Source organism: Catharus ustulatus, chromosome 3 (genome assembly GCF_009819885.2).
Source record: "Catharus ustulatus isolate bCatUst1 chromosome 3, bCatUst1.pri.v2, whole genome shotgun sequence".
Classification (NCBI taxonomy): Eukaryota; Metazoa; Chordata; class Aves; order Passeriformes; family Turdidae; genus Catharus; species Catharus ustulatus.
Genome location: NC_046223.1, coordinates 22,667,436 through 22,690,651, shown reverse-complemented (window position 1 = coordinate 22,690,651; position 23,216 = coordinate 22,667,436). Strand labels below are relative to the sequence as shown.

The following is a 23,216-nucleotide window of genomic DNA, read 5'->3' as shown; positions in this document are numbered from 1 at the left end:
CTTGGAGTTAATTACTCATGAAGATTCCCAGAATGCATTTTTTGATGGTCTACATTGAGAAGTCTTAATTTTTGGAGATAAGATGCAATTTATCCTTTGTTACAGCAATAAATACATTTACTGTGATTTACTTTATTGTGGGCTGAAAATATTCCAGGTTGACTATCACTGATATCTTCATGATTAACATTCCTGAAAACTTTACCTTTTTTTTTTTTTTTTAGGATAATCTCAGTGCTTGGATATTGTTAGGAAAAGACTCCAGAATGTGTTACTAATGCTGAGTGTATGAATCTGATAGCTGTTTTGAGGATGAGTTCCCAGACAAAGCAAGTTCAGCAGAATGCCCTTGCAAGTAGGTGTGTTGACATTGAGGAAAGTGCTTTTCAGTGGCAGATAAAAGGGACCAAAGCAGCTATGGAATACTGCCTTTCACAAGGGATAGGTGCAGTTCTAATGTTAGTGTTGAACAGCTAAAGTGGAGCTTTAATATTTCACACAAATATCACTCCAGATATTGACATTAGAAAGTTAAGTAATAAACAGTTCTTGTTGGAACTTGAACAAGTAGTTACTATAATCATTCCATACTACCAAGTAAAAATTAAAAGCCCTTTTTAATGTTTGTTCTTTTTTAGCATATCTTTATAAGCTAAAAAACGTCCAGTGAGTTTATGAAAGAGTTGTTTCTTTCCTCTGGGAGAAAGTTGAGGCAGTCTTTCAACTGCCTGTGGCTTGGGTTTCATTATGCTTCTAGTATAGTTCTTAAAATGTTTGCTATTCCTGGCTGCAGCCAAATCATTGGCTGTGTAGCGCAGGCAGAGGATACACACTGTTCCCCTGAACCACCTTAGGTTCAGCTGGTAGAGCTTTATGCAAACCTAAGTAGTTTCTTGTGGCTAATACAGGTGCATGTCATTCGCTCTCACCAGGTTGAAAGAGGGGCTGGATGGCTCTCTAAGGCAGCTGAAACCACAAAACAGATCTGATTTTAAAGGAAAATGTCAACATTTTTTCTTTTATTTACCTTTATCTCTGGAAGTTAATAATAAAGCAGAATAGAGAGTGATATAATCAGGCCCATAACTTGTCTACACTACAGGGACTACATGCATGCAGATCTATGCAAAGACGTATCTGATGGGCAATATTCAAGAACAGTTCTGAGGATATACCTAGCATAGCAGTCTTCTTATTTGGGGGAGGGGGAAACAGAACAACCATGTTGACTCTTAGTTTATCTAGTTCTGTTTGGTAGGCATGATTTTAGGCTGTTTTTATTTTGTTGAATCAAATCATGATGAGAAAAAGGCCATTTTTTGTATCTGCCATCTGTTACATCTCCACAAAACATATTCCCACAGTTGCCACCATAGATGTTCCTCCACAAATAAAATAATCAGAATCTGTGGGCTCTCTGCATTCCCATTGGAGAATGTGGTTTACTTCATCCAAGGCATCAGATGTGTTCATGGAAGTTATGTGGGTGAAACCAAACAATCATTGTTCACCAGAATGAACTCACAAGCATTGCTTATTACAGGACTGAACAATCCAGTTTCTATCAGGAGAGCATTGTTCCCAAAACGTTTCTGAACACCCTAGCTACAAAAATGCAATTGTCTGTGTAATTGAGGCCTTACCACAGAAGATGGCAGCTTCACAAAAGAGTTTTTTCCCCCTCTGATATTTGCCTGAAAAACAGAGGGATGTGTATACCCATGAGTGGAACCAACAAAGGCATCACTTACTACTTCATGTGTGCCATTCACCTTGAAATCAAAGTCTGGTACCTTAAAGATCTGTGAAAAAGAGCTCCCTGCTACAGAACTGAGGTCCTGACAGGATGAAAGTATAAGGCATAGAAGATGGTGGACCTGGGAAAGCTCAGCATAGGTATGTCATTAATGCCTGTGGTATTTCTTGCATTTTGTGGCTGTTTACCTTTAAAGAGAAGTGGAGCACACTCTTCTCTGAACACCTGTCCACAGGTATTTTGAGTATGCACTAATAACACTATAATAACAGAGATACAGAAAGCCTGATCAATTAGGCTGGAAATTTTAGGTGGACTATAGGTGAGAGTCCCTTAGTGTGCAGCAAATGCACAGGTTTCACTAAAAATTTTTCTCTTCTGCACTCTGATCTTCTCTCACCTATAGAAACTGAGGTGATGGATAGAAATTTGTGTCCAGCAGAAACTTGGGTGGGAAAAGATGGCATATACTTGCCCAGAACTGCAAGAAAGTGAGATGGCAGGTAGGAAACCCCTCCAAAGCACTCAGGGATAAACCCATCCAGAAGCTGAGTTGTTAAACCCATCACCTTTCTCTGTACCTACATTTTTCTTAAAGTAACTTTGTGAACAATTTCTGTGAACACTGGCTGAATTTCCTGAGAGCTAAGACAAAATGTTATGTTCTGTATTCTGCTGCCTGCATAATTTGACATGTAATGCACTTTCTAGTTTTGTCTGAGTAGCATATCATAGGGAGGTTAATTGGATGTGTTATTTTTAAGTAGCAGGATAAAGCACTCTGGAGAGAAAGAATGAAACTATGAAAATTCAGAGAATGCATTAGGGATAAATGCGAGAAATTACATACTGAGGAACATCTAGACCGTTAAGAATATCTGTAAAGAAGGGCATCTTTTTTCACACTAAAATACAGTCAAATGGATACCTCCAGCTCATCTACTTACTTTTTAAACTCAATTTTTTTTGGCTTGCACTAACATGCTCATCATAAGATGTATGAGTCCTGTATGCCAAGGGGAAACAACATAATGCTCAGCTATGACAGAAAAAACGGCACACATTACTTAGAAATATATGTTTTCATTTTCTTGCATGACATATATATGATGCTATTTTTTTTTATTTGCTACTCAGTGGTTTACCTCCTCCTGAGTATATCATAGTTTTCATGTCATATATCTGAGCTCCATCCAAGCAGGATATACTTCTTCCCCCTCTGTAAGCAGAAGTAGATTAACTGATTATACTGTGAAGTTGGGGTTTTTCAAGAATATCCCAGAGACAGAGGAGCAAAACTAAAACAAAGTTAAGCTGGGCATTTCTCTTGGTCTGTTTAAGGATGTCCTTAATTAGGGTGCTGTTTTTTTGTTTTCCTACTAGAGCACAGATAAGGCTTGATTCAAAATACAGATTCCTTGTGTATGGCTACATGGCTCGTGCTTTGCAGACACTCAATAGGATGAGTGGTCTTCCTGAATGGTGGGGAGTGTTGCATGCATTAGTGTTTGGATAATTTTGTGTGTCCAGAAAGATTCTCTAACTTGTGACAAGTATAAGGAATTAGACTAAATGTACTTAAGAACGAAGCAGGTGCTTCAGTCTGTTCAAATTGTGTTTTAGTTTCAACAGCGTCCCCTTGGACATTCTTACATTCTGGCTTATGCTGTTGGCCTTTACCCAGGTGTGGAGCTCAGCTGGACAGAAAGCTAAAACACAGTAGCAATGAAACTGAATTGGAACTTTTGATCGTACTGGAGACATTGACTGAGGGCCATTCCTAGGATATTATTCATTTAGATGGATTTTGGCAGGAGTAGGCAAAGGAATGGTGGCTTAACATCCATGTTTTTTTCCTAGTTCTGTCAAATTCAGTATATCTATCTTGAAGTTATATTGATGATCATGTATGTATGCAGCCTGGGAACTGTTTGGTCATTCAGGAAGTTCATGCAGTACTTTATTGATGTCTGTTGTTTTTCACTAAAAACCTCCCCTCACCCCAAAAAAAAACCCAATAGTGACTTCAACAAGAACCTGGAGAGTGTTCTACTTGAGTGGTTCAGAGGCAGTTTCTCATTATATCCAAAATGAGTAAATGTGGCATCTCCACCACAGGTAGACACATAAATTGGCACAGACACTTGGAGGTGTTACTGGAGATGACCTATGGTATTTGAGATATCCTCATAGGGTTGTTGGATGTGGTGCAGATCACATAGGATACCCTGGCAGTGGTAGCTGGAGGCCAGGCAACCTGGGGTGGGCAAGGGTCAATGCTGTTCGTTTGTTGGAAAAGTTGGGGTTTGGGTGTTGGTTTTGGGGATTGTTTTGGGGGGTTTTTTGTTTTGTGAAGTGTGCTGAGTGGAATACTTAGTTGAGTTACTATATACCATAATTCTCGAGAACTTGTTATTGAGACTTGTCTTCCCTGGAATCATAAAGCAGTAGGGTGCTGCTTCCTGCTTCTTAAATGCATAACGAAGTTACTTGCTGTTGATATTCAGTGTAGCTAGGTTGATACTCCTTGTGAAATATGTCTAACACCTTGCAGTCTAATTTGGATTTTGATGTGGAGGAAGTCAATTCAGGAGCTGAGATAGGTACCAGTACTAGTGACATTTCTCTTCCCTGAAGGTAAAAGTGAGAAGCATCACCAGATTAGTGCTGTTTCTTGTATGGCTGAGACAGGTGCTATCACTGTGACATGTTTTTCCTATTGCTTCTGAAATATTCTGTGACTTTCAGATGTAGTTGTCTATAATTTCTGTGACTAAGAGGCCTTGTCCTCATGTCACACTGCCCCCAACTATGACAGAGTCTACAGAGCTGTGCTGTAATGAGGCAAGAGGTCTGGAGAAAAGTAAATTGTTGTTGCAGTAGGTAGGAATGCCAAGAATTTAATTTTTTTGAGCAGCACAAGCTACTGGCATTTCAGTGTCTCTGCATGAGATGTTTTGTGGTTGTCAGAGCCCACATGAAGAGGAGCTGTAATGCAGTGTGTTAAAATGTCATAACCTAAGGACGGAAAGAACCTGAACATATTACAGTTTTGTTCCTATGGATCAAGAAGGGATCAAATTATATAAGCAAGTTACTAATATACACTGGCAGTTAAAATGGCACACTTCTTTCCTTATAACCCTTTTCTTACAACCCTACTTGAGTGTGTAAGTGCTATGGAATTAAGAGTTTTGTTTTAAAGAGGTAACAATTTGGAATGCATTTCAATTCACATGAAAAATAGGGGCCAAAAGCAGTGATTTGGGGCATGCATAGTTCAAACAGCACTGAACTCCTGGTTCTCAATGTGTTCCAATTCCTTCTGTTTTACTACAAATTCATCTTGATTCTACTTAGCAATAGCATTGGTAACAGCATGTTTCAGTTTGTGTCTCTCTCCTACGATTTTAATATAAACCAAAGTCACAACTTTGGTGTATGGGTAGGTAGAATTGTGTCCCCCATGTTAGTATTCCACACCACCTTACTTGGAATGAGCCTATATCCAAAGGTAAACTTATTGATGCTCTTCAGCTGGCTGCATAAACTTGCTTCCCCAAAGAAATCTCACTAGAATTCAGACTCTAATATCCCAACAACCACAATTTTAAGATCCTTCTGAATAACTAGAATGCCCAAGAGCAGCTCACCCTGTGCAAGACAAGTCCATTACCAGGAACATTCTGAGCTTCTCCTGGAGGTCAGATGAACTTACTTTCTTCAGAAGCAAGGCCAATTGATTCTTCCTCATGAACAAACATGAAACCACGTGGGAACTTAAAAAAAAATTAAAAAAAAAAAAAATTGAAATATTATGGGGACATTGTTGTTCAAGGTGGTTATATCCTCTAGTAAGTTACTGGGACACAATTTTAAATCTTGGTAGCATCTCTTGAATGTGACCACATGCAATGCCAGAGGTGTGTGCCTGAGCAAAACACCTGGTCTGTTAAATGCTTAGACAACTGGTGGGGGGTACATGTATATATGGTAAAATAGAAACCTGTGTACTGGCTCTTTGCTCCCTAGCCAGAACCATTCTCCTGGACCTGGGTGGCCTGCCTTTAGTAAGTCTTAGGAAAAGGAGAAAACTCCCCCAGGATGTGCACTGATACTATCTATCATATTTTTATTACTTATTTATTACAAGTAAAAATATTGGAGCAGTTGAGATGTTTCAGCATTGCAGATTTCATTACTTTCAGATCTGAAGTGCAGTGTGTCTGATCCTAGCTGCACAAATTAAATACTAATAATCATTAGCTGGGTGATTCCTTGTGTATTGCAGATAACTACCCTTTTTATAGAAAGTAGACATTTGTCCACTTCTGTGATCTCTGCAGTTCACTGAAGTAGAGACGAATGTAATAAAATGACCCTTGGGTGAAGAGATCTTTGTGTTTTGTTTCCGGAGGGGGAAAGTTTTCCTGAAACTCTGTCACTCCTGGATGAGCTGATTAATTTTTACCTTCATTATATTCCTGTGTTCCACTGCACTGCAAAGCATGAATAAGCCTGTGGCTTTTTTCTCTGATGGTTTGCCACCTGTATTTCTCTGTGTAAATAGATTTTTTCATTTCTATGCTTACCAAGTCAGAGTTTGCTTACCAGTGTTCAAAATTCTGTACTGAACAGTACCAATTAGACTAATTTATGTGGGTTAAGTTCTCCTGAAATGCTTTACTTTGGAGTTATATTAATGGGTAATCTACATTCCCTGTACGGTACCTTCCCAGTATTAAGCTGCTGAGGGGGAAGAGATTTAAAGAGAAATAATCTATTTCCTTTGGAGTTATAATGAGATAATATCGTCAAAAGGTGCTTCCTTTAGCTACCTACATAACTTATTTAATGTAATGGTGGTTTGACTGAAATACAAGAGCAAAAATATAAATAATAAATAAATGACAGGCCATAGTTTACCTCAGACCAAATCTACTCAGTCTACCTTATGCCATATCTGAGGAAAAACAAGGATAATTTGGGATTCAGGGTGGGAAGAAGACATGCCACTGAGGTGACCTAACTGTTGCTGTGTTGATGCTCTATTTGAGCAAGCACAGAAAGAGGATGCAAACGGCTGATGGTTTTCTTTAAAAACGCTTTTCTGTCTAAATTTAGAAAATTCTTTGCCAAGTCTCCCAAGGATTTTCCAGAGACAGTGAAAGTGTTCATAAATTACTGCTCACCCTAGTAACAATACATAACACAGCCTGGATTGCTGGGATTTCAGCATCCCCTGACCAGCTGGGTATTGTGCAGCTGTCAAACCTCTACAGCTTCCCTGTATTGCTGACTGCCTATGACAACAATAAAAAATCAGCAGAAAATATTTTTGTGTTTTTGGAATTGTTATTAACTCCTGCTAGTGCATCATTTCTTCCTTAGCTGCTGTCAATAAAAGAGTGCATCTTTGGCATGAGAAATTGGTGCCAGTGGCAGCTCTTTGGCAGCCCTGCGCTCTTACCAGGCTCCTGAAGATAAACAGTGTCTGAAGTCCTTGGTGCCATAATGCTTCCTTTTTGTTCCTGGCTTTTGCTGCAGGTGGGGGAGTTCAGAGCCCACGCTGCAGAGTGGACAGCCAACGTCACCGCCGAGTTCAAGGAGACCCGAAGGCGCCTGAGCGTGGAGATCTACGACAAGTTCCAGCGGGCCACCTCCATCAAAAGGAAACTCTCTGCAGAGCTCGCTGTCAACCACAACCAGGACCTGACCCCCTGCAAGAGAACGCTGTCAGTGAACCACCTGACCAGCGAGAAGGACCTCTTGCCCGCTCTGACAAAGACAGACAGCATTTACATGAATGGTTTGACGCCGCACTGTGCAGCAGAAGAGATAGCCGTGATCGAGAACATTAAGTAGCCATGACTTTGGATCGCAGCCCTTGGGAAGCTCTTGGCTTAGACTAGCCATACACCATTTTTTTCCACTCTGTCGATGACCAGTGCTAGCAGCATTTTATATGTGTGCATGAGTTCCACAGAAAAACTTCAGTCCCGAGTTACCATCGCATCTCTTCAGAGACACAAAGACGAATGGCACTGCTGTTTCCGAAAGATGCTGGAACAAGCAATGTTTTCTGCCTTTATCTGCCCAGACTGTTTTTCACTTCTAATGTGCCATATGGCCTCACGAATGAATCTCACTTGTTTATGGTAACAATGTAGCTTTGAGGGAATCAGTCCTTAAAATTTCAGGGTCTACCTTACTGAGCCTAGGAATGGACAATTTCTGGACTACAACACATTTGTAAATGGCAAGAAATTCTTATGCAGCCTTTTACCTAAGAAATTTTGGTCAGTGCCTTATCTTTTGAAGAACCAGAACCTCTACAGTTCCTGTACAACTTTTGTTTGTTAGGGTTTTTTGCATGAGAAGTGTATTTCATTTAAGCCTTTCGTTCTTCTTGAAATGGTGGTGTTTCAAAGGTGTCTGTTGTGAAGACACCAACCAGCATGAATGAATGCCAAAACTCAACAATCAATTGATATTCTTAGCTCCAAATTTAAAGGCACTGCAGTTTCAAAAGTTGCAAACCTGTCCCCCAGAAGCATTTTGTTTTACTCAGGTCCAGCTGATACTTGTTCACTCTGACTTGTAGGATTTTCCGACCTTTTTCAGGTCTTAGTTTTCCAAGCAGTGTTCAGCAGTTGTTTTTCTCTGCATCAGATGTACCAAAAAAATCTGTAGTTTATCTATCACTAAATTGTTTGGTAGATGACAAGAGCAAATAAAGAGAAGCAGGGGGAGGCTTTAAATTACTGTGTTCTAATAATCACATCCAAAAAAACAATGCAGAAGAATGCAGCTATTTTTAATAAGCATAAGCCTTCTGCCAGATATTTGGTAGAAAAGGATTCTTAATTTCCTTTTTAAGCCAAGTCACCCCAGAAGCTACATGATATTTTACCCGTGAATCCTGGTGGAGTGCTTTGCTGAATGTCACATGGGCTGCCTGTGCCAGAGCTGTGGGAATGCAATTGAAACTGGTATCACTGTGACTTTCTACATTTCAAATAGAGATGGCTCTGAATATCAATGCAGGCATGAAGAAGAGCTGATAAATAGCACAATCTGAATATCGATGATTGTTCAGACAGGATAGGCTGACAAGAAGCAGATCTAAACCAGACTGTGGGTTTTCTTTATTGATTTTAAGAAAACACATTAATTTTTTACCTTCTGTTTTGCTTATAGGTGTACATGAGATCCAGAAGAAATGCAGGATGGAATGGATAATTTTGCATTTTTTTCCTTATGTTAGTCTATTGTAACCTGGCTGTACATAAAATGAATAGAACAGGCCTTAAAGAAAAATTTAGGCTCTGTAAATTAAAAAAGAATGGGACTTTGCTGATTGGGCATGATTCAAGTGGCAAATCTTACAGCATCTCTGACCATTAGATAACATGCAAGATATGAATGTTCATGTTTTTTGGATGCTTAGCTTGTTTTCTAATAAATATAAGTTAATATGTAAATTCAGTGTAAATATCAGTCAATTAACATTTACAGAGAGTACGCTTTTAAAACTAAGAAGGTTCCATGACACAGCACCGAGCAATGCTCTTACAACAAAGACCCTTGTCTCCCCAGCACAGTGTTCTGAATGTCCACATGGCAAGGGTTCTTCTTGCCATGTATAAACTGTGAATTGTAATGAAAAATAAAGTTTTTAATTAAAATAAGCTTTCCTGAATCTCCTGCTTGCTACAACTGGAATGCTAAGGAATAATTTGTGAAACTGATTTTTATGCTTTTATTGGTTACAGACTATAGCAGTTTGCCACCTGCTTTAATTTAAGCTGGTTTAGCAATAAAGGCTTGACTTACCCAGCACAGAAATTACTACTTTTTTTTCCTTGACATTAAAAATCATGCTCTTTGGTTGCCATACCTTAAGTTGTGTTTCTTGCTGTTTTCAAAAACTTATCAGGATTCCATTTCTTCCATCATAGGCCACAGAGCTTCTGGCTCCATCCTTGTCCTGGGGGAGGTGCGGGGGGCTGTGCCCCTCATGTGCTGGTTCTCCTGTGGCTGCTGGCACCCTTCTGCACAGTGTGTGAACAAGCAGCTCTAAGGACAGTAGCCTTTCCTGCTGCAGCAAATCTTTTCTACGGTGAATATTTTACAGGGGCCTCTTTAATTAGGTCTTGGCCAAGGGAAATAGAGCCCGCACCAGCCTGGTGGTAAGTGAGGAAGACTGCAGTTTTTATATTGTTTCATTCTGATTTGTGTGGAGTGTGTTTTAGTGCCTTTTGGAGCTGATTTTTCAGAAAGGGATGGGTAGTATTCAATATTTATTGTCCTTGATTCCCTGAGATATCTTAGGTTAAAGCCTTGTATCCCTCTAACCAGCTTGTTTCTAGTTACCAACCTACAGAAGTGCTTGGCTTTGTGGTTTCTTTCATTTTAAAGAGTCTCAGGACCTGCTGAAAAGAGCATATTTTTTGGAGATACTGTGGCAACGTTTGAGATACAAGTATGGATACTTAAACCCATTCAGTTTTTATTTCCTTTGAATTTTGAATATGATCTCTGGGAAAAAAAATCCCTGATAACTTATAAATATTTATTATTTCACTTTTATAGTAGATCTGAATTATCCTCTCCTATCAAAATAGATTTACCTGGGAGAAAAAAGTATAAATAAATAAAATCCTTTATTTGGAAAATTTAATAACTGAAGAAGAAAAGGTGCCACAGTCCAGATGGTATAGGTAGGTAGAGTTATCATGATCTAAGCATGTCCAGTGTCATTAAAGTTATTGGAAAATCATTTTCTCCTTCTCCACACACAGTGATAGACCACAAAGGCTGAGGATGGCTCAGTTAATTTATAACACTTGATGAACTCAAAGGATTACCTCTTTATTCCCGTAAGAGCAGATCTTTGTATTAAAAAAACCTGTCTTTCTTGCCTCTGGAAATTTTGCATAGCTCATTTTCTCTTGTAAATATGGAGCTACCCAAGCATGAATTAGGTTCCATTTGCACTTTCTTTTCTGTCATCCCATACATGGAAACATTTCAGACTGCTAATATGCTTGGTACTTAAGCAAGTTTGTGAAAATGGCAAGGGGCTGTTTTCTTTTGTCCTGAAAAAAAACCTGAAAAAGTGGGGGAAATGTTCTGGATGAGAGATAAATTGTGGCATATAGGTGGCCAATGTGTCTTCATATATTCTTAACTGAACAATTTATTTCTCAGTATTACAGTAAACACTTCATTAATAAAACCAAACTGAAATCTCTTGAAGGGGTAGCTGGAAGTGATCTGTATTGTTTACTGTTGGCTGTAATAACCTTGTCTTTTTTTTCTTTTTTCTTTTTTTCTTCTTTGTATTCTTTGGTGTGCTGTACCCAGTAAAGTGTCTATGTTGATGAAACCCCCAATTTTTGGGTAGCCCTGCATGAGAGCCAGGGAGATCAGGTTGCAAAGAATTTGTACCATGCTCCATTCTTGCTTGAGTACCAGGGCAAAAACTTTCTTTGGCATCCCCTCCATGTGCTTTGTAGCTCCCATGCTGCCTCTCGCCCTTCTTCTAATATTTTGGGAGCCTTGAGGTGCTATTGTCAGAGCAGTGAAAAGCATGGAAGGATCAAACCCAGAAGCTTGTTGAGTCTCATGAGCATCCCAGCCATGTCCATCTCTCCCACCTCTTCCTGATTCCCTAGGAAGAAAGCTTGAGGGTGACAGAAACCCATAGAAAAGCTAAACCTTTGAAATTTCCACCTTTGACCTGAAATGGACCTTCCTTAGGTCACACTGTGAGATCAGGATGGCAGATGGGAGATCTGGACATTGGTTTGGAGTTCCTGCTCCTCCAGCATTGTTCCTACACCAATGACTTCTAAAGAGGAACACAACGCACCCTGCAGAAGAAGAAAGGAGGTTGCTCTACTAGGTCAAATCTACATGCACATCAGAAGTGGATATACATTTATAAATAATTCCTGGGAAGGAGATTTTTCCTGTCAGGGAAACTACCTACAGTGTTGCAACACAGCAGTATTGCTTCTAATAAATTCCTGTCACACAGTTATATGATAATTAACTTTTCTTTCCTACCCTGCAGTACTGTTTAAAGGAAAGGATTTTATATATATGGAGAAATACATATTTTGCATGACTTCCAGAATTAATTATTTTTACATACACAAAAAAAATTGTTTCTGTTGCCTTGCAAATTTAAATGAACAACGTAACCTTGTAGTGAATAAAGTGTTCCTTTTTGGAGAAGTAGACAAGATGCTGATTTACTGTTACTGGAAATAACAAGCTGTTGAGCTGCATGGAGATTAAAAACGTCAGGTTTTTCATTTGAGCAAGCATTCTCTGCTCTGCCAAATTATTGTTACAATTGTAAAGAGCTTTTGTGGGAATCAATAGGTATAGTTTTATTGCACTTGGAAAACTTGAGTATTTCAATTTCAGGACGTTGCTTATCATGGTTTTATGAACTTTCAGAGGAATATATGGAATAGGCTTGTAAACAAGTACATTACTTATTGTAGAACAATAAGTCCCCTTCATGCAGTAAAACAATATAGTAGCATATGCAGCTTTATGTTCTGGACCCAGATGTATTTGTGCCTTCAATATGTATTGACATTGTTGCATCTTCTTAAATTGTCTAAAAACCCCACTTTGGTATAATGACTGTAGTTTCATGTAAACTCAGTGATTTGAAAATATAGCGCAATTTTAAGTCAACATCTTAGAAAATCAATAAACTTCACAATTTTTTATGAATTATAACAGTCTATCAGCACTGGTGATGTAATAAATAATATCTTATTGATTTTCTGTTTTAGTTGTTTCTGAATATTAGCTGTTTTCCTACCCTACTTGCTGGAGATGGGTAATTATGAAGAAAGCAACTCATCTCCACGGTTTGTGATCAATACACTGTGACAGGGCTGCTGATATTAGAATTCTTGGTGGTTAAAACTGAAGCATTATGTTCTGCCTGCACTGTTATTAATTATTAGCAGTAGCACTCATTCAGTTCTCTGGGTGCACTAATTTTTCTGGGAATGTCACAAGAGCGTTTATATAGACCTCTGTAGTTTGACTTTGGCAAACAAATGTACTTAGTGAAAAACTTCTTTAGAAGGATTGACTGTGCTAATTCAATTGTTAATAATAGCTAATTCTCAAGACTAATTATATGCAGCCAGATCTTCATTCTCCAGAGAAAGGCATATAACACATGTGTAGTAGAGATCCTGATGGGAATGTACTAATTGTCACTAGCAATAAATAACAATATTCTTCAGAAGATAATCAACAGCCTGAAATGACTCCTTAAACAGCAGTTTAGTGTTAGCTCCATTTCTTTTTCTTTTACTATTAATTTGATCCTTCAAATTAAACAGGGTGTTCTGAGAAGTTTTACTGAAGCAATTCACTTGCTGTGAAAGGTGTATTTTAGTCTTGTTTGACTCAGGGGATACTGAGATTAACTTTGCTGAGTGACTGGGAAAGTGAACATATATGTTGAAAACTTTCTTACAGGAATGTGAGAGAATACATCACTGTACTGCTGACACATCACTTTCATACCAGTGACAGGTCTGCTTCTCTTTTGTGCAGATTTTGCTTTTTCTGCAAAATTTATAGTATTGAGTATTCACGCACTCAGCAACGCAAAGCCCACTAGATCTGGTAGGAAATGTGATAGAGGTTCTGCTTTAACTATCCCAGTTGTATTTAACACACCCTTCTCTGTAGTGTATTGGCATCCAGAACCATACCTCACCTTGCTTGTTCTGTAGCAGAAGAGAAGGAATTTACAGATTTGAGCGCATCATGTTGCACATTTGGACAGAATAATAGCCCAAGAGTTGCAGGCTGGACCCTTCTGAACTTCAGACTGATAAGTCTGAATGCTTTTTTAATAGAGAATACCACAGTGGTTTGTAGCAAGAAGAAGCCTAAAAAATTAGGCTCTGCTGTGAGAAGTGAAAGTGGGAGTAATGTGTCACGTACTATTGTACTTTATAACTGGAGGTGGTACAGACACAAAGACCTTTTCATTTCTCAGTGTCCTCAGGGACTGTCAGGAGAGAATCAGAGTGTAGCCTGTGTTATATCACTGTGCTCTTGCTTTTCTGCAAGCTCTGAATGTGCCCCAGGTGGAGGTACTGAACCTTCCTGGGTGCCACTTGGCTGGCAGTGGTGGGGTGGCTTGACAAGGGTTCACTTTTCTTGCTAGTACAGCACAGGTGGAGTAAGAAGAGACAGGTTTGGCTGTTGTAGGAATAACTTGTTGTCTTTTGGAAAGAGGCAGGACACACCTGAATGCTGGACTAATTTCACTTTGGCTAATATGAAGTCCTTAAAACTGTTTCATGTAGAGAAATGTTTTTTGGAAAAATGAATTCCTATTTGCTCTACCAAGATCAGAGCAGAGGCTGCAGTTTTGTTTTAGCACTGCAGCTGCATGCTGCTTCTGAGGTTGGCTTGTCTCTAAATGAGCAAGACTAGAACAGAATTAGCACTGGAAGTGTTTTCTGCTTGTGTAGGCAGAAACTACAAGAAAACCTTTCCTCGAGAATTAGAAATTAAAACATTCCTTCAAATTCAAGCTGCTGATTGGTGATCATGGAATCGGGTTTACAAAGGAAACTTTTGTTTTCAGTATAGAAGGGCTGCATTTGAACACTGCTCCATACTTACTGTCCTTTAACAGAGCTGCCTGCTCCAAGAGTGAAGGATTACAATGGAGAACTTGCAAAGCTCTTAACTACAGAGAACACCATAAACCTTCCTTCCTTTTTATTACAAATCCAAAGACAGTTTCAGAAAAAGCGGAGTGCAGAAATGCACCACTAGCTACAAAGATAAGTCAGGATATTTTCCTTTCATTCTTTTTGTTGTTGTTTCTGTTTATGTCTGTGGGCTAGAGTTAAAAGACTTCATACATTTTAATGTGGTATCTTGCATAAAAAATTTAACTCATCGAAGCAAATTTTTGTGCTGTTTGCCTCTGGTTTGCACATTTTTATCCTATTAGTAGCTAAAAAACATTCTCCAGTGTCAGTGAAAAAGGGCAATTTGTGAAAAACATACATGAGAAATGATTAAGAAGGAATAAGCATCTGACTAGTGTTTTCCCAATTAGTATGCCAGAAATTTTGAAAAAATATATGTTGCTGTGGAGACCATGGCATGACATGATGCTTGGAGAGGATGTGATCATGTGCAGATCAGCATGGGGTTGCCATGTCTTGCAGCACCTGAGAGAGCTGTTGGAATTGCATGCCACAAACATAAAGCTGCTTTCCCATCTCTTCCAGCATGTCTTTCTGTCAGTTTGGTCATTTAGGAGAAGAAAAACACCTTTTCTGAAGCCAGTTGGAAGAAGAGGAAGACAGGGGATACAAACCTGAACAATGGGGACAGTTGTGGTGATTATATCAAGTCCTCAAGTGTCCTTTTCTTCACCTGTGCTATTTGGGAGCTGTGTGAGAGCCATACCTTGACAATTGAAGTCCTGTCTCTTCTCTACAGATAGATAGCTTGGGTTTGAAACTGTCTCCACTAACTCAGAAATAAAGAAACTGAAAATTATTTCAAAGAAGTAATAGCAGTATTTTGGAGACAATTATCTTGGGGGCTTTTGATGGTCTGTCTGCATTTGAGCCATACCTGAGGTAAGAGATTATTACAAATTGGCACGAAAAGCCAGGGTACTCTAAAGTCAGGTCCTTTACACCTGACTTTGTATTCCTTTTGACATCTTACAGATAATGAGGAAAACCATAATTAAAAATCACTAACCTCAAAATTCCTTCCAAAAAATCCCCAAACAACAAAACCCAAAACCAAAAGAGTCTAACAGTTCTTCAAATTCATTCTTTCCTCAGTATTTTTCAGCAATATCCCCCTACTATAATGTGACTTTTCCATATTTCTCTTTTTCCCATTTTATTTTACATTTTTGTGTTGTCGAGCAGTCAGAAAGGAGTTGGAGAGCTAGGTTTGTGTACTCTATACCAGTTTGGGGTTTGCTCAGGGAGCAACAGATTAACTTCTTAAGCATAGGTAACAATTGTATTGGGATGTCTCTTTAAAAAAAAAAACCCACCAAAACCAACCAACCAACCAAAAACCTAACATGGGAAGCATTCTGGATTTTCTTTTTTGTTTTCTTTTCATTGTTGCAGGTTATAGAATGACAGAATATTGTGAGTTGGAAAGGACCCACAAGGTTCATTAAGCCATCCCTTAAGTGGCTGTTTCATCTGGGGATTGAGCCCACAACTCTGTATATTATTAGCACCATGCTCCAACCAACTGAGCTGATCTCACGGTCTGAGTTGCAGCACATTCTTCCCTTTGTGCTTGAGAGAAACTCTCCACAAGTATTTTATCCTATTTTCTTCAATCTCTAAAAATTCCCTTTTACAGTGGTAAAAAGACAGAATCCTTTATGGCTGCTGGCATGCTCAGAGCAAATTTGTTGTGGTCACTAGTTTTTAGTTTCTCTTTTGCTGAGATATTCCATATCTCTCTGTATCCTTTTCTTGTCCTGGGATTTGGAGACAAGGGTCACCTCTTTGCTCTCTGCTCTACTCTCTGCCCTGTCCAAAGATATTTTTGTTCACGGCTGGTTCATGCTGTAGAAATGCAGATTCATGATGTGATCATACAGTTATCTTTTCACTGGTCTAGATACCAAAATGTCTAATTTTTCTCTTGGCAAAGCAAATGAATCATCCTGAATACCCACCCATGTAGACTGCCAGGAACTTCTCACATTCCCTTGATTCCTTGATTTGTTTATTGCCTTGGACACCTAGTGAAGTGCAAGGTGACTCTGAAAAAAATGAAAATTGTTGCTTATGGAAGAAATCCTTTGAATGAAGGTGTTAAAAAGAATGCTGTGTGTTCATGGAATTAGGATGATGCTATAATTCTTACTGGAGATTTGAGACTGTGTAATAAATAAACAGCAGTGAGAAGTATGGGAACCACAGATAAACATGTAAATTTTGTTTGTAAGGTTTATTTGAGAGCACTCTAAACATCTGTCAAGTCATCATAATGACAGGCTTGTAAAATTAAAACCAGCACTTGGGGTTTGGACTTCTCCCCTGAGCAAAACTGCTGGCTCACTGCAATTTCCTAGTGTTAGGCTGGAAATCAGCACTGGTTAAGTATCCTAATTTCTCTTCAGAATAGGCAACCCTTTGAGTACAGACTCCTGGAAAGTGCATGGATGGGAATAGACTGTGGATCCATGCTCTAGGATGGAGCAATGGTTACCTCCATATTCCCTTTCATGGGAGATGACAGCAATTATTAATTTACTAAAAGCTACGCTGCCAAATTTCAGCAAGATGCTGGATGTGAATCAGCTTTGATACACAAGGTAGCCAGATTGGTGGAGTGCTTCAGGGGTGAAAAATCCAAGTCCATTGGCAGGTACATGAAATAAAAAAATACACAAGCGAAAATATAAAAGGAGAGTCTTGCTTGGAGTGTTGCCTCCAAGAATCAAAAGCCCAGGGGGCAGAGTCCTGTGTTTCATGTCAAATAAGCTGTCACTAAAGGAAATATGAGACCCTTCTCACAGGAAGCAGTTATTTAAATGGATGTCTTTCCATCAGGGCAGAATACAAGGAACAGTCCCATCTCTATACCTCTTTGACTAACTCTGTCCCCCAATCTCCTCCTGGGGTAAGGTAAAACAGGGTAGTTCTACCAAAAGGAACCAAAGGATTGGGCAAAAAAATAGGAACACAATGTTTGTGGCTAGAATTTCAATGCTGTGTGCGTCTCCAGGGTTCTAAAATTTGGAAGAAATACGCTGTTAAAATGTCTTTCCAACTATTTCCTTTGATCCTGTTTTTGAATTTATGCTATTGTGGAGTTTCTGAATAAGGGGAATGCCAACAAAAGCCTTTTTTTGCAGCTTCTTCTCACTTGTGCAGTTGAGCCTTGCATATAAATATCACAACTGCTTCTGCTCCAATAACCCACTGAGAGATATTGTCTTCAGAAAAAAGTGGGAGAGTGAGGACATTGCAGGAAAGCCTTTACTCTAAACCAACACTAAGGCTTAATAATTGCAAAAGCACAATTTGTGCAGTGCGTGGGAGCTTAATACAAGTGCAATTAAGTGTAATGACGCACTGATCTGCCCAAAAGTTCATTCAGCTTGGCAATCAAATCCACAAACCCAAGTCACTCTCAGGTCCATGGGGGTCTGCAGCCCCCTCAGCTGCCTGTTCCTGCAGCTGAGCAGCAGAAGGGCCAAAAGCTGTAGGGAGCGTCTTGCAAGCAATCCACTGAACTGGAGCTGTCCTAAGCTGTGCAACCTCTGCTCCCTTCAGAGCTCTTCTGCTGGCTCTGTGCTGGGAAGATGCACTCTGTGTATCTCAGTGACAAATGTCAATTCAGGCTGGGAGCAGAAAAGTCACTTTGCTGTGGCACCCCAAACCACCTGAGCTTCTGGGAGATTTGCTGCTTCAACTGGCAAAGTTCTGAATGAGTGACAGTGAATGTCCTGAGCTGCCTGGAGGTGAGGGAACAGCTGCCTCAATGTTCTCTGGAGGTTCTTCATTCTGCAGAGCAGCCAAACCAATCAAAGGTGCTTTTTGCACCCAAGGGAGTGCTTATCCCATCTTTGTCACCCGTGGTTTATTCCATATGTAGGAGGATAGATTGGCTGGCAGATGAGGGGTATTTTTTTTTTTTTAATAAATTAAGCTAGGAAAAAGAAGTGGATGAAGGGGAGGAACTCAGCTTTACCTTCATCCTTCTCCAATGTCACTCCTCATGCCACCTGAAAATGTTGTCAAAGCCTTCAAGTCCATAGAGGCAAAAAATATGGCCATGGTATCACTTGTCTAAAAGTAAAAAAAATAAAACACTCACCCTGGAAAAACACCTTTTAAGGCAATCTTTATGGATCTAAGACTGACAAAGGAAAGGACACGATGTCTAAATTTTGCTTTGCAAGTCACATGGAGATGACAGCACAAGAGATGAGGCTGGAATATCATGTGGTGGGGCTGATCCATTTAGTCTTGCCCCATTTTTGAGTGACCTCTGTGCAGCTGAATTCTTACAGTATGTAAAATCATCTGTCAACTACTGGTTTGGGGGTTTTTGTGGTATAAAATATACAGTTAATTAGCATACATTAGAATAACTTTCAGCCCTCACTTTTATTATATTAAAGAACATTTTCCTTCCAATTCATAAGTCCTCAAGTTTAAAAGATCAAGCTTGACATAAATAAATCTGAAATGACAGAGACAGAGACCTCTGATCAAATGAGGGAATGCTAAGCTTTTCAGCTAACATGAAAGACTAATTACTGAAGTGAGACTTAATAATTGATGCCTTCATTCAGTATAGCTCTGAGACTTAGGTCCAATAAAGAATTCATATAACTAAAAATAGTAAATACAGAACCTAATTTTCCATCATTTGGTCCCCAGATAGGGACCCAGAACCCTGTGCATATTACTGAGGCCCTAGAGCAACAAAGCAGTCAAGAAAATGTCTCAGATCACCAGATGGGGGCTAAGCTTGGTGCCCTCAGCCTGCCCACAATTAGCCAGGTTGAACGTGACTCGGTTTTTGATGCAGGGATGTGGCAGTGAGGGGTGGCTGAACAGCAGCTCAGCTCTCCTGCTGCCTGATAAGAAGCATCAGGGATTGCTAAATTGCCATTTGTTTTAGCTCCCTACTTAATCCTCGTGTCTAGACCTGGCTTAAACTATAGAAATGCCAAAAAGGCAGAAGAAAGCCTTATATTCAAGATGTGTCTGAGGAGGCTGGGGCATGCTTCTTCACAGCCCTTGACAGTGATTCTGTACCCCCTCTAAGCACTTTGCAGGACTTTTTACTGTACAGTCAAAGAAGGCTGAAGTGGGTTTTGCTACTGCCCCTTTTTACACAAGAGTTCTTACCCTGGAGCTTTCTGGGAGATTGAACTTCATTAGCTGGAGTGGCTGAGTTCACACATCCCTGAAGGGAAGCTGAACCATGGGGCAACAGGTCAGGCCATCAAGGCAGGACTTTTAGTGCTCCTGCTTGAAGCTGAAGGGGAGGCAGTGAGCTGAGGCTTGGAGGCTTTGCAGCTCAGGTGCAAGGTAGTGAGCCCCACACAGCTGAGCCCTACTGCTGTCTCAGTGCAAAGTGATGAGAGCTAACCAGCCCTCAGGACAGAGACTGGCAGAGTCTCCAGCCTGAGACACCCCTGGGTACTAGCCTAGAGTCAGGCTGCATCTGGAAAATAACCCAATCCCAAAAATGCAGTTCTCTGGGATGGAAAGGATTGACCCAAGGCTTGTGGTGAAACATGGAGGAATTGGGACCTGCAGCAAGGGTGGTTTAGGCATCAGCAATCTCTGATCTGGCAGCTGAGATGACAGCAGGTGGTGCAGGTGTTCGTGGTGGTGGAAGTGATGTGGTGGTAGAGGTGATATCAAGGGGTGGTGGGGAGGTCTTTGGTCACTGGAGGCATGGAGAGGCTGAGCCTGCACTGGGAAGTGTGAGGACTTGAAATGCTCTTGGATCATCACTACTGCATCCTGACAAAGTGTGGTGAGTGAGCTAAAACTGGGGGGGAGGTTTGTGTATTGAGAGGGCACTGACTCCAGGCCATGTTGGAGAAAGGGGAGGCAGGTCTGTCTTGAGCATTGGTGCTTTACTTTGGTTTTTCTGTTTGTTTGTTTGCTTGCTTGCTTGGTTTTGTTTTAAGTAGATGAGTGAGGGTTTTGCTGTTTTGCTTCCTGCTGTTTTGCTTGCCCATGACTGGAGGGACTGTAGGTTTATGTGGCTGCCAAGTAGAGGGGTCTCTCCAGAAGTGGGTTGCATCCAGGTGGGGAATCAAGGGACAGGCAGCAGGGAGCTATACTGCTCCACAATTCAAGAAACCAATATTTTCTAACATATCATGTTGCTGCTTTTCTCCCAACCTAGAAGTGAGAATTTTGTTGAGTCTGATGTTGCTTTGTACTTGAGCCAAGTTAGTGATGCCTGCTGCAGAAAATATTATGACTGGTGGTGACAAGTTAATATTCTTCCTACAATTATGGCATTCCTGGAGAGCTATAGGAAATGTCCCAATGATATTAAGTAAACTAGATGGTAGGGAATCCAGCAGCAACCCTGCTGCAGAGAGAGAAATTGAGCAGAAGCAGCACATAAATCAAATGCTTAGGGGAAAACAGAATGTGCTGTGAAAAATCAGATGAGTTGCCTGTTACAGTTCTTCATGGTTTTTATGTTGATAGCTTGCTGAAAAAAATGCTTTTTTCAAGTTTATTGCTGAAGGTTACTTAATGAATGTGGGGTTTTGCCAGGCATAATTGCAATGACAAAGTAATTATCAGTGTGTGCTACTACTACTCAGAGGAGGAGTCAAGCAAGTCCACATTTTTGTCCATTTTCCTGAAGGAAGAAGTCCTGTGTGAGTTAGCTTTTCCTTACGTTCCCTCTTTGATCCTTTGTTTTCTATTCTCTTTTGTCTTTGATCCAAATTCATCTGAGCTGTTGCAGTGTGAAGAATACATCATTATCTAAAAATACATCATTATTCCCAGTCTTATTTTTGTGTCTCTGTTTGCATGTTTTGTTTTTTGGGTTTTCAGGGGAGATTTTTTTTGGATGGCTGTGTGTGTGTTTGCTTTCTAAATAAATAAGAACTGTAGGGCTGTCAGGTGAATTTATCAAACTAGGAAAAGCTAAATGTGGTTTTGAAAAATGAGGCACTGGGTTTGGTTATACAGAAAAAATACTGAGGTAATTCAGGGAAAATCACCACAAACAACCGAAATATTAGATGGCTTTATTACTCTGGCTCTTAAAAAAACACACAGCAAGCTTCTCTTTTAGGACTGTGGTGGGCTGGCTCTGGCTGGATGCCCAGTGCCTACCAAATTCACTCTATCACTCCCCTCCTAAGCTGGACAGGGGAGAGAGGGAATGTTGAAAGGCTCGTGGGTCAAGATAAGGAAGGTCAGGGACGGATCAGTCTGCAATTACTGTCACAGCAAAACAGACTCAAGAGAAAATTCATGTAATTTATTGCCAATCAAACTGGAGCAGGATAATGATAAATAAATGCTGAGTCTTAAAACACTTTCATCCTATGCCTTCCTTCTTACTGGCCTCAACCTTGCTCCTGATTTTCTCTGCCTTCTCTCCACCAGAGTCTCTGGGGAATGGGGGCTGTGATTATCACTCCTTGTCTCTGCTGCACTTTCTTCCTCAGGGGGAATGCTGAGTACTCCTCCCAGTCTTCCCTCCACAAGACACCATCCTCCACAAACTTCTCCAGCATGTGGCATTCCCACAGGCTACAGTTCTTTGTGAACTGCTCCAGTGTGGGTCCCTTCCACAGGGTCCAGTCCTTCAGGAGCAGTCTGCTCCTTGTGGGTGTCCCACAGTCACAAGTCCTGCCAGAAAACCTGCTCTAAAACAGGCTTCCCACTGGGTTACAGCCTTCTTTCAGGCATCCACCTGCCCCAGAGGTGACTCCTGCATGGGCTGCAGGCAGAGGTCTCCTCCTCCATGGACCTTTTTGGGCTGCAGGGCTGCCTCACCATGGTCTTCATCACAGGAATCTTTGCTCTGGTGCCTGGAGCACCTCCTCCTTCACTGACCTCAGTGTCAGCAGGTCTGTTCTTCTCATTTATTCTCACTCCACTCTCCAGCTGCAGTTGGTTTTGCACAGTTTTTTTTCCCTCCCCTTCCAATATATATAATCCCCAAGGTGCCACTGCTGTTGCTGATGGGCTCAGCCTTGGCCAGGGGTGTGTCCATCTTGGAGCTGTCTCACTGTGTGGGACACAGGGCAAGCTCTTAGAAACTTCTCACAGAACCCACCCCTTGTAGCCTCCCTGCTACCAAAACTTTGCCTTGAAAACCCAATACATGGTCATAATAAACAAATATATGCATTTAGTGTTTGAAACTTCCCCTCAAACAACTGTTGCTTATCATTTTGTGCTTTTGTGTTGGTTTAGTCCCCTTGTTGTGTCCCACATCCCTCTGGGGCAGGCTGTGTCCCCTCCACACTCGGAGCACTCCAGCTCTCACTTTCATGTTTGGATGAAGGTTCCAGTCCTGGCTTTGAATCGACTTTTTATTGACCTGGGCACCAAGCTATGGCAGTAGGACACAGAAAACCGTGTGCAGGAGAACAGTGTCTGAAATCAGGGGCTTTTGGATGGCCACAAGGGAATGTCAGCTGAGATACTGTGGGCAAATAGAATTAGAAATGGTTTGTTTACTTTTCCTGAAGAGAAATGGATTAAAAAGCAAACATTGCCAGGTTCTGCTTTGCATCTGCCAGATGCTTGTGTGCTTGATTATAGTATCTTCCTTTTTGCATTCAGCAGGAATAGACACTTCCTCCTCCCTTTATTCTATCCTGCCTCAGCCTGCTTCCACTCTGGTGCTCTCTTTGTACTGACTACACTGCAGT

The 23,216-nt window shown here is 40.6% G+C and overlaps 1 protein-coding gene across 2 annotated transcripts in view; it reads left to right on the top strand.

Annotated features, from left to right (window-relative positions):
- KCNK2 (potassium two pore domain channel subfamily K member 2) overlaps window positions 1-9,607 on the top strand; it is a 128,552-nt gene extending 118,945 nt beyond the window's left edge. For both annotated transcript variants that reach the window (XM_033055111.2, XM_033055112.2), the window contains one exon: window positions 7,304-9,607. In XM_033055111.2, the coding sequence (XP_032911002.1) occupies window positions 7,304-7,621 (318 nt within the window). In that variant the 3' untranslated portion in view covers window positions 7,622-9,607. The remainder of the gene's footprint in view (window positions 1-7,303) is intronic.
- Window positions 9,608-23,216: the final 13,609 nt, after the last annotated feature.